Below are 12,858 nucleotides of genomic sequence, written 5' to 3'. Positions count from 1 at the left end.
AAACTATGTGTGGATTTTGACTACATTTGAATTAATAGAATATCACGGTGTTATTACCTATGTACCACAGTCAATCCCAAGCACATTTCTGCTCCATAGATTTATCACTTTAGTAAAAGCATTCTTTTACTGTGATGCTCCACAAAAATATGTATTCATATTATAATTTGCATTCATAAATTTAATTTTTAAAGTTATAGTAGCATTTACAATACAGTCAGAAAATTCACCTTTGACACAATAAACTTCCAAAAGCTTTTCTTTGATTCTGCGAATTGGATTAAACATTTTGACTCAGAATTGGAATTAATTGATTTTCTGTTTAATTCATCTGCTCACACTATTATAAAACTGTCATAATTTAACTGTTTGCAAAATCTTCTGCTAATGGTGTCAACCCATTAGTAGCCATTGCTCACAGGCCCGAGGAAACTTGGAATTAAAAACGAGAGAAATTAACTTAGGATAACTGTCATTTGACACAAGTGAAGCCATGCTGCATGGAGTGATATGTACTTGGGCTTAAAGATATAGGTCAGATTTCAACAAGTAGGTTCAGGTTGGGAAGAAGGTTCCAAGTGGAAGTAGCAGCATGAACAGAAGCATGGACAGCAAATGTCAAATGCCAAGTACAATCGGTCCTCCATATTCACAGGTTTCCAATCCATGGATTCAACCAACCTCAGATAGAAAATATTCAGAAAAAAAAAATCCAGAAAGTTCCAAAAGGCAAAACTTGAATTTTCAGGCACCAGCAACTATTTATATAGTGTTTACATTGTGTTAGGTATTATAAGTAATCTACAGATGATTTAAAGTATACGGGAGGTTTGCATGGATTATATGCAAATACCTCACCATTTTATATAAGGGACTTGAGTATCCGAGGATTTTGGTACCCAAGAAGGTCCTAGAACCAATCCCTGTGGATACAGAGGGACTACTGTATGTTTTAAAATAATGAGCATGGTTTTTTAAGAATAATGACTAACTTTTGATGTAGATGTTGCTACTTCTTCCACAGATTTCTGTCTTCTGATTGTCTTATGGGTCAATGACAGCATTAATGACCCCCTTGTGAATGGTATTTTGTGTGTTATATGTTGACCAACTTTCTTGAGAAATAAAAAATCAATACTTAATTTTTATTAAATGTGCATACATTAAACCCTTACTTTTGAAAGGATTTATTGCAAAATAAGATAAGCATAACCAGACAATAAAAAGGTGATAGAGTTATATCATACAATAAATAACCAAACTGCTGTAGCAACAGCATCCACATACTCTGTAGCAGGACAGTTCAGCCTCCACGTCCCACATGTATTTCACTTGCACTTAATCTTTAATTCCCTACATGTCCCACTAAACCCATTGACTGTCACCCTTGTGGCTTCCTGCCTCCCACTGGTCATGGCATGGGCCACCCAGCATGGGTCATAACATAACTAGCTGCTGTACTGTGGACAGCAGGATTTGTAGCATCAAATACATCTCCCACCACCATCAAAACAGGAAGCAGCTAGCTGTTGCTACCTGCTCAAGCCCAAAGTCATCATTTTATCAGCCAGTACCCTGTATGCCGTACTTCTAAGGAAGATGTAAGTACTGTTGAGACTAGAAAGGTTGGGAAAGGAGAGATGGGCTCTCTTTCAGAGGTTACCATGTGAGAACTCATGAACCTGCCTCTTACTCTCTGCTAAGAGAGGCCATGTCAGAAATTGAAGTACGATATAGAGGTCTTACCAAATCTCTTGTGATGCAACTATTAATAATGATCCTCCTCTAAAAAGGAGAAAATCCAGGACAAATGCTAAACTGGACTGAATGCTTGAATAGGCTACAACCAGAATGTTCTAGGCAAATCAGGATATGTGACTCCTTAAACCTGGAACTGCTTTTTGACTCCAGCAAATACAACCAACCCTTACATTTTGTTTGTGCTTTTTTCCACGTTTCTCTTGAGTCTGACCCCATTTTCTATTCTCATTTTATCCACCTTAGCCTAGATGCTTGTTACCACATGGCTAAATTATCTATAATAACACATTTACTCATTTTCTCCTTCCACCCATTCTCTTCATACCTACCATAGTTTCCTTTCTCCAAAAACTTTTGTGTCTCATTACATCCTCGCTGAAAAAATTTTTAATGGCTTCTCATTACCTGCAGAGTAATTTCCAAACTTGGATTCCAGGTATGGTCTGTCCCTATTCTATACTTACAGATTCATTTCTCACTCCTCCCTTAAATGAGTCCTTCACTCCAGCTTGACTTAGTCACTCACCATTTCCTAAACGCCTGGCACTTCCTGTCCATGGTTTTGTTCATGCTGTTACTACTACTTAGTCTTCCCAATCTGGACCTCACTTGCTGAAATCTGACCTATACTTTAAGCCCAAGTAACATCTTTAATAATTCTTCTCTGATTCCCCATCTAGAAGTAGTCTCTTTATCCCCTGAAGTTCTGCAGTAGTGTAGAAAATACTCTGATGATGTATTAAACAAGTGTCTTCAATTCAAGGGGCTATTTGCACACTTTTGGAGGAAACGTGATCTCTTTCATCTTTTAATCCCCAGTAATGTCACACAACACCTTAATTATTGCACATGCTGCTGCTTGATAACTATTCACTGAGTGAATAAATAAATGAATGGCCAATGAATCCACACTAGAGTGATAATGAAGCGTCCTTCCTTTAGAAATTATTTTTGCAATTTTTTGGAAACTATATAAGTCAGCTTGGGCTATCATAACAAAATAACATAGATTGAGTGGCTTAAGCAACAGGCATTTATTTATCACAGTTCTGGAGACTGGGAAGTCCAAGATCAAGGTGCCAGCAGATTCAGTTCCTGGTGAGGACTTCCTTCCTGGCTTGCAGACAGCTGCCTTCCTGAGTCCATACATGGTGGAGAGGGAACTCTGGTATCTCTTTCTCTCTTTATAAGGACACTAATTCCATCATGGATCAACCCCCTCATGACTTCATCTAAATAAAAAGTACCTCCCTAAGGTCTCACCTCCTAATACCATCATGTCAGGTGTTAGAGCTTTAACATATGAATTTGAGGGGAACACAAACATTTAGTACATAATCACAAGAAATGACTGAATTTAAACCTGTCAGTGGGAGAATCTTTTTGAGTGGGCTGGCCTTTGGGCATGTAAAATACTACAAATAGCCAGGTTGTTTCACCTTTGTATAACATCAGCTTTGCTTATTAAACTTTGGGTCTTCCTTAAATATGAAACAAAATCAATTTCATGCCATTTTTATACTCTGATTTCCATTAACAAACAAAGACATAATGAGGATGAATAAAGATATAAGGTGTAAATGTATGTTTGTGTCTCTGTGCGTCTCAAAGAAAGGATCCACATCAAACCGAAACAGTGGTTACTTAAGGGGATGTTAGTCACATTGGAGGGGTGAATTAGATGCTGTGTACTCCAGAACTGTTTTAATACTTTGTAATGAGCATATATTATTATGTGTGAAATAGAAAAATGATGACAACACATTTTAAAGAATTCTTAGCCTCCATGGCACTGTGTCTGTGATATCTTGGTTGCAGCAGTTCACAACACAGTATTCCCTTTGAAGCTCCCAAGAATCATCGCTCATACCCAGCTCTTCACTGGGTGAATAAATAAATAAATGGCCAATGAATGGAGAAAATGGAGAGAACAAAAGTTTGACCCAACACTTTTCCAGTAATTTCTTTATATTTTTTTCAAAATCTTATCAGAGTGAGAAAATAATCTATGACTGTCTAGAAACATATTTGGAAAGCAAATAATACAGAGAAAAAAGGAAAAGCATGGGAAAAGTAGTTGTTAAGTGTTTGAACGATCGTATAAACTTTCCATGCAAAAAAATTACAATCCAAAAATCAATGGATTCCTAATCATAAGATGAATAAGAGACATTGTGACTAAAATCAGTAAAGCTATTAAAGTATTTAAATGTCTAATTCTTTAAGAATCAAGTGTTAGCCATAAAAGCAAATGAGAGAACATCTGGAAGGCCAAGCGTTTGAAAGATTGGAAATTAAAAAGCAAATGGTGTGCTTAGTGCTACTGAGGGACTTCAGCAAATGGATATAAACTCATCTGAAAATAAATACAGAGTTTTGTATAATTACAATGAGCCTGAAGATGGGTTTAGCATTTATATATCTCCTGGGGAGCTTGGTGAGTCAGAAACATAAAACCAAAGCAACGGGAGGCCATTAAAATATTATTTCCTGTCGTATTGGAGAACTCAAGAAGAGAATAAACATACCGATTACTTGCATGGCCGGTTCCACGTCTGTCGTGGCCTCTTCCAACAATGACAGCAGCTTGGCTGATATCTGATGCACCGATTCAATGTTGCTAAACAAGCTATCCACGTCCAGCTGATCAATCTGAAGAAACACAAACACTGAGCACCAGCTGATGGAGAGAGATGCACAGTATTTAGGATGTGTTCTCCTGCTAAACCGTAAGCGTTTTATATGCCAGTCCATGCTGTTTCCATCAACCGTTTCTGTAAACATTCTTATTTGGGATTTCCAGAGAAAATGTGCAATTTTTCATGCAAGAAGTTGGGTGGCGCATCTGTTGTTACCTCTCTCTTTTTTCTTTATTTTGACTAAGTTTTAATGAGTTGAGTGTACATCTACATATTCCTGTAAGAACCACAGTGTGAAGAAGATTTGGGCTCCCTAATCGGTATTTTATTAACTGCCCTCTAGGAGGGTATGTACTAGTGCATATGCATTTAGAACGCCTTACTGCTTATACAGCAGAAGTCAGAACTTACTCTATGTAAGTGACTATTTTCAAAGCTGTTTTAAAACCACAGATGTTCTCAAAGTGATGACAAGTAGATTTGCTGAGTTGTTTCCTGCTTTGTTTTTTTCTGAAAGAAATGTGAATGGAAATCTTCACCAAATGTATTCTACTAATTAAAAAGATACATCATATTTGATAACTTGTTGCATACCCTCAAAAACCAGTGTAATCATTCCTAGATCTTATAGCTGGTGTTTATAATAACTTATTCATTCACCCATCTTCACTAAATAACTCCTGAAGTCCTTCTAGGTACCAGGAATTGTAGTCGAGACCAAACCTGTCACAGGCATTGGATGATTCGTAGAGGGTTGGCCAATGATCCTAAGCCATCCAAGAAGAGTATGATGAGCTATGTGCCCAGATTTTGCTGGATCTCACTCAAAATCTTTCTCCTGAGTATAAGTCAGATCTCCTTTCATAATCAAACAGTGTCTAGTGGGTCATGAACAGCTTGGTCCAGGCTCCACTGGGTTGCCACAGGGGATATGAGCAGGTGCCTTTTATTCATGACTTATTGGGCATGAGGTCATAGGTGGGTAACCAAGTCATCAATAATCGTCATGGAGAAGCTTCAGAGATGAAAAGCAGAGTTACTGGTCCAAAACGAGGTTGGCAAAATTAGGGGTAAGAGAGAGACAGGGAGTTCAGCTAAAGATCAGAAAAAAGGAGCCAAGAAATTAAGGAAAGTTGGGCACGAGGTATATAGGATAAGAGACAGATCTGGAGGAATTCTGGAGATGAAGGCCAGCAACTGCAGCCTCTTATTTTAGGCTCTCAGCTAGGTCTATTTAGGAGTTGGGGAGCGTTGTGGTCCAAATGCGGGTTGGAAAAGAATTTCCACACGTAAGGCAAAATGTAAAGAAGATAGAATTTATTAGAGGGAAGGGTCACTGCTGGAACAGCGGGCCGACTTCCTAGTAGTCTGGGAGAGTCCAGCCCGAACATGTGCTATATTGATCACTTTTTATAGCCAGAAAACAAAAGAATGGTCCGAGGTGAAAATTTCGACTGAGTGGTCGAGGCACATATACCTTCCTTCTATAGGGTTGGAGTGGGACAGGACATATGCCTTTCCTTATTCGGGACGGGTCCCGTTGCCCAGGTGGGCGTCGCCCAGGTGGGCACAGGGATTTCTTAACCATCGTCCTTTGTCCTTGAAGCACCATTGTCCTTGGAGCACCACAGGGCGGAGGCAGGCTGCTCGTTATTTTTTTATCCCGTCCTTTTTTGACGTTGACCCCATTCTTGACGTTGTTCCCCATACTGGACATGGCTATTATTTTGATCGGGGTGTTCTGTTATTCAACATGGAAGCAATATGTCACATTGTACCTCGTTTAAAATTTTGTGACTGTGTCAGTTGTTTCCTATGCAATATAGTCTGGCTGGATATATGTCCTTCAACCATCTTGGGAAATTCCTCACCTTCCTGTCATCAGTCCGATTCTCAAGAAAACTCCGAGCCTCATTTGTAATCAAATTCTGTGTGATTGTATGTAGTGGGTTTATTTATAGGACTACACAACTTTTTTGTTCAGTTTTTTAAATGTATTCTGAAATTATCTATATATTCATACTTCATTAGTAATAATGAAATCATTATTAGCTCTTAGGGCCTTTAACCCAGTATCTCACAAAATGTTTCTTTGTTAAGCACTCATTCTAACCGGATAGGGCACACATGGCTCTTCTGCCTAAAGTCTATGGATTTTCGAGACTTCTAGTTTCTGTATTAGTAAGTATGTTTAGTATTATAGATACAAAATATCTAAAAGGCAGATAACAGTTATATGGCTCTTTTTGTTTATCATAATTTTAAATGGCTCAAACGCCACATATCTCTGAGCACCACTGATTTAACACATTATTTTCTTTATGTATTGGGTATTAATTAAATCACAAAGGCATAACTTTGCATAGTGTAAAATATGTTTTACAAAAGCTTTGTATGAGTCAAATTTTTCTAGATTGATTTATTTTAGATGTGCTAGTTTAATATTTTTTTTAAATCATATTTTGAAATGAATCCTTCTAAAGTATAAAGTTTCATCCCTAATTTACTGGCTTTGTAAGCGAGTAGTTCATATAGTATATCCTATCATTATTTCATTTTGTTGTGGAATCTTCATTCTGAGGAACCTATAGTGCTTCATATTTATTATATCATATACAATTCCATCTTCTCTGTAAAATATGAACCAGTTTGAAGATAGGGAAACTCATGCAGAGTGAAGAGAGGTACCATGCCCCAAATTATGAAGGTCAAGACAGAGCTGGAGCTGGAAACTGACCGTTTAGTCCTATGTCATAGTCCATTACCAGCAATAACTAATAATAGAATACTTTGCCATCTTTGTTTGGATTTTTTAGCGTGTTCCTGAGTTTTTCGCTAGGTTGTCAGTTCTACGATTTATTTCTCAAGGTCAGAATACTGTATAGTTGTCTAATTTATATTTTAAATTCATTTAGCAAGGATCTAATTCTGTATTCTATCTATAATCTTAGCGCAATGCAACAAATACTAAATAACAAAAACATAGGTTTTGATTTCTTTTCTTTCTGAAGGACAGAAAGGATTAAAACATCAGTTGGCCTGGTTTCAATCACCCGTACCACCACAGGCCCATGGGGATTCTGTGAATCATGAACTGAATTCACATTTAGTCACTGATATGCCAAGGGACAAATGTCTCATCCAAATAGGATTTTAAAACTGTTAGATGATTTTCTAACTATTGATGTAAATTCAAGGAAGCCTTTACATACATTTATTAATTATTTACTAGAAATGGGCAATACTCAACTTAGGTTGAGTTATATTTTAAATGAAAATAAATTCATTTTTTTGTAAAAAGATTTCTTTTAAGTATACATTATTCCAAGCAAAGTCAATATATAATAATTTGGAAGTACAAAACAGAAAAATTAAAGGTCAGTATTTTGGGTGACAATTTAATTCTTTGCTTCACAAAAGTATTCACAGGATATACATCAAATAGCAAGTTCCCATTGCATTTAAATAATTGCTGATCTTACAGTTGTATGTATACAAAACTCCCAAGGCACAAATGTCTAAGTGAAAGAAAACACACCTATAAAATTTTATCAATTCAGAGACTGTAATCATTGGTATCTAATTACTCTGTTACCACCAGCACCTTATACTCACTGTTTTCAAAAGCTTTTGTTGCATTTTCCTGCATTCACATCCCAGCCCAAGCTCTTCCCTTTGCTTACAAATGCTTTGCCCCCAAATAACTTAAAACATTCTACCTATCTGAAATGGAAAATGGTAATGGTAGTATCTGTCCAGTAGTTTTGCCCATCTTTCTGTTCTTTCTGTTGCTTTTTTGGGAGAAGCCACAGCTCCTCAGCTCTACCTGATCTGGTGGAATTGTCACTCATGGTGCCTGACCCCTCCCTACTTCCTCCAGTGGTGGGCATGTGACCTGCTGGCCACAGCAATTGGTCTAGGATGACAGGTGCCAAAGCATAGCAAATGAGAAGCTTCACTGATTTTTAAAAATGGTTATTGGGAAACAAAAGGGCCTGGATTGTCAGCCCTAAATATGTAAATTTCTGTCTTCAACAGTCATCTTTGTAGAGAACTTGACTGTAGTAAGGTCAACACAGAGAGGGAAGCTAAGTCTGACATCGTCATGTGAGCTCCTGGGTCTACCTTGCCTAAAGCAAGACATCCTTATTACAGAAGGTAATAAACGGCCTTTTCTTTTTCTTTTTTTTTTTTTTTACCATAACGTATTTTATTTTATAGATCTTTATTGGAGTATAACTGCTTCACAATACTGTGCTAACCTCTGTCTCACAACAAAGGGAATCAGCCACATGCACACATAAATCCCCATATCTCCTCTCCCTTGAGCCTCCCTCCCACCCTCCCTATCCCACTCCTCTAGGTCCTCGCAAAGCACCGCGTTGATCTCCCTGTGATATGCAGCTGCTTACCACTAGCTATGTATTTTACATTTGGTAGTATATATATGTCAATGCTACTCTCACTTCGCTCCAGCTTCCCCCTCCCCTCCGTGTCATCAAGTTCATTCTCTATGTCTACGTCTTTATTCCTGCCCTGCCACTAGGTTCATCAGTACCTTTTTTCTTTTTTTTTTAGATTCCATATATATGTGTGAGCATACGGTATTCATTTTTCTCCTTCTGACTTACTTCACTGTGTATGACAGACTCTAGGTCCATCCACCTCACTACAAATAACTCAGTTTCATTTCTTTTTACGGCTGAGTAATATTCCATTGTATATATGTGCCACATCTTCTTTATCCATTCATCTGTTGATGGACATTTAGGTTGCTTCCATGACCTGGCTATTGTAAATAGTGCTGCAATGAACATTGTGGTACATGTCACTTTTTGAATTATGGTTTTCTCAGGGTATATGCCTAGTAGTGGGATTGCTGGGTCATATGCTAGTTCTATTTTTATTTTTTTAAGGAACCTCCATACTGTTCTCCATAGTGGTTGTATCAATTTACATACCCACCAACAGTGCAGGAGGGTTCCCTTTTCACCACACCCTTTCTAGCATTTATTGTTTCTAGATTTTTTGATAATGGCCATTCGGACTGGTGTGAGGTGATACCTCATTGTAGTTTTGATTTGCATTTCTCTAATAATTAGTGATGTTGAGCATCTCTTCATGTGCCTCTTGGCCCTCTGTATGTCTTCTTTTTTTTTTTTTAACATCTTTATTGGAGTATAACTGTTTTACAATGCTGTGTTAGTTTCTGCTTCATAACAAAATGAATCAGCTCTACATATACATATAGCCCCATATCTCCTCCCTCTTGCATCTCCCTCCACCCTCCCTAACCCACGCCTCTAGGTGGACACAAAGCACTGAGCTGATCTCACTGTGCTGTGTGGCTGCTTCCCACTACCTATCTATTTTACATTTGGTAGTGTATATATGTCCATGCTACTCTCTCACTTTGTCCCAGCTTATCCTTCCCCCTCCCTGTGTCCTCAAGTCCATTCTCTACATCTGCATCTTTATTCCTGTCCTGCCCCTAGGTTCTACAGAACCATTTTTTTTTTTTAGATTCCATATATATGTGTTAGCATATGGTATTTGTCTTTCTCTCTCTGACTTACTTCACTCTGTATGACTGTCTCTAGGTCCATCCACCTCACTACAAATAACTCAATTCCATTTATTTTTATGGCTGGGTAGTATTCCATTATATATATGTGCCACATCTTCTTTATCCATTCATCTGTCAATGGACACTTAGGTTGCTTCCATGTCCTGGCTATTGTAAATAGAACTGCAGTGAACATTGTGGTACATGACTCTTCTTGAATTATGGTTTTCTCAGGGTATATGCCCAGTAGTGGGATTGCTGGTTCATATGGTAATTCTATTTCTAGATTTCTAGGTTCCTTAAAGGAGCCTCCATACTGTTCTCCATATCGACTGTATCAATTTACATTCCCACTAAAAGTGCAGGAGGGTTCCCTTTTCTCCACACCCTCTCCAGCATTTATTGTGTGTAGATTTTTTGATGATAGCCATTCTGGGGTTTCCCTGGTGGTGCAGTGGTTGAGAGTCCACCTGCCGATGCAGGGGACACGGGTTTGTGCCCAGTCTGGGAAGATCCCACATGCCGCGGAGCGGCTGGGCCCGTGAGCCATGGCCGCTGAGCCTCCGCGTCCAGAGCCTGTGCTCCACAATGGGAGAGGCCACAACAGTGAGAGGCCCGCGTACCGCAAAAAAAAAAAAAAAAAAGCCATTCTGACTGGTGTGAGGTGATACCTCATTGTGGTTTTGATTTGCATTTCTCAAATGATTAATGATGTTGAGCATCCTTTCATGTGTTTGTTGGCAATCTGTATATCTTCTTTGGAGAAATGTCTATTTAGGTCTTCTGCCCATTTTGGGATGGGGTAGTTTGTTTTTTTCATATTGAGCTGCATGAGCTGCTTATAAATATTTGAGATTAATCCTTTGTCAGTTGCTTCATTTGCAAATATTTTCTCCCATTCTGAGGGTTGTCTTTTTGTCTGCTTTATGGTTTCTTTTGCTGTGCAAAAGCTTTTAAGTTTCATTAGGTCCCATTTGTTTATTTTTGTTTTTATTTCCATTTCTCTAGGAGGTGGGTCAAAAAGGATCTGGCTGTGATTTATGTCATAGAGTGTTCTGCCTATATTTTCCTCCAAGAGTTTTATAGTGTCTGGCCTTACATTTAGGTCTTTAATCTATTTTGAGTTTATTTTTGTGTATGGTAGGGAGTGTTCTAATTTCATTCTTTTACATGTAGCTGTCCAGTTTTCCCAGCACCGCTTATTGAAGAGGCTCTCTTTTCTCCAATGTATATTCTTGCCTCCTTTATCAAAAATAAGGTGACCATATGTGTGTGGGTTTATCTCTGGGATTCCTGTGCTGTTCCATTGATCTATGTTTCTGTTTTTGTGCCAGTACCATACTGTCTTGATTACTGTAACTTTGTAGTATAGTCTGAAGTCAGGGAGCCTGATTCCTCCAGCTCTGTTTTTCTTTCTCAAGATGTCCTTGGCTATTCGGGGTCTTTTGTGCTTCCATACAAATTGTGAAATTTTTTGTTCTAGTTCTGTGAAGAATGCCATTGGTAATTTGATTGGTATTGCATTGAATCTGTAGATTGCTTTGGGTAAAATTCAAGCTACTTGGAATTTTACTTGTTACCTCTAACCAACAGGGGACTAATACACTTCTCTTTATTTCTAGCCAAAATCTCATTTCCTCTAAGAATACTTTCTTGCTCCCTTGGTTGGAATGAACCTCTCCCTCTGCTATGCTTCCACGACTCTTGCTCTGATTACCCAATGCTTACATTGAAGTCTATTTTAAACATATGAGTTATTTATTAATTTATCTGTCTTTATGTAAAAACTGTGAGTCCCTCCAGGACATTGTCTTTGTGAGTTATTTGAATACCCCCCTGTGTCTAATACAGTGCAAGGCTCACACGTAGCACTCAATAAAAGTTTGACAGTTTGAATTGAATTGAATCACTATAATTCAAATGATCTATTTTGTCTGTGGGAGCCATCAATAAACGTTCTTGTTCTTTACTGGGCTCTGAATAGCAAGAATGAGAGATCAAAAGTGGTTTAAAGAAAAAAATCAAAATCATCTAATTTCGTTGTTCAGAATATCACATTAAGTGGATATTTGATAATTTTCTGCTTAATTTTATCCACAAAAACAAACTGTTGTTCTCAGTTTGGCTGTTAGTATACCAAAGATTTGCTGACAAAGGCTCCACTTCCCCTTTCGTTTACACTTGGGAAACCCCTGTTTACTGTGTTCTGCTTAATGAGCCTTGGGACACTCATCCTAAACCTAGTCACAGACGGGAATCACCAAATATTCTTAGGTATTGTGCAGACCCCAACCACAAACACCTTTAAAAGTGGACATTGAAAAGAAATTGAGAAACAAACTGTTTAAAAAAAATAAGCTATTGGGCTTCCCTGGTGGTGCAGTGGTTGAGAGTCCGCCTGCCAATGCAGGGGACACGGGTTCGTGCCCTGGTCCGGGAAGATCCCACATGCCGCGGAGCCGCTGGGTCCGTGAGCCATGGCCACTGAGCCTGTACGTCTGGAGCCTGTGCTCTGCAGCAGGAGAGGCTACAACAGTGAGAGGCCCACGTACCACAAAAAAAAAAAAAAAAAAAAGCTGTTTTCATAAAACTAGTTCATGTTTATTGTACAAAATTAAAGATAGGTAGCTAAGTAAAAGAAAGAAAATACAATTGATATTATTCTACCACACAGAAATAACCATTGATATTGTGAGGTATGTCCTCCTTAATTGTTGTTCTCTGTGTGTGTGTGCATCTGTACAACAGATTTATATACTTCAAATAATGTTTTAAAATTTTTGTTTTTTTAACTTAGCATAACATGAACATCTTTTCATGTAATTAATTTTCCACAGTTGCAACATTTTAAGTGTCAATATTATGTGGAAATACTGTAGTCTAATTAACCAG

The 12,858-nt window shown here is 38.1% G+C and overlaps 1 protein-coding gene across 1 annotated transcript in view; it reads right to left on the bottom strand.

Annotated features, from left to right (window-relative positions):
* ARHGEF38 (Rho guanine nucleotide exchange factor 38) overlaps positions 1-12,858 on the bottom strand; it is a 153,668-nt gene that overhangs the window by 70,885 nt on the left and 69,925 nt on the right. The window contains exon 3 of the mRNA XM_065878263.1: positions 4,290-4,413. Coding sequence (XP_065734335.1) covers positions 4,290-4,413 — 124 coding nt within the window. The remainder of the gene's footprint in view (positions 1-4,289; positions 4,414-12,858) is intronic.

The sequence above is a fragment of the Phocoena phocoena genome, chromosome 5 (genome assembly GCF_963924675.1).
Source record: "Phocoena phocoena chromosome 5, mPhoPho1.1, whole genome shotgun sequence".
Classification (NCBI taxonomy): domain Eukaryota; kingdom Metazoa; phylum Chordata; class Mammalia; order Artiodactyla; family Phocoenidae; genus Phocoena; species Phocoena phocoena.
This window is presented reverse-complemented; position numbering and strand designations above follow the sequence as displayed.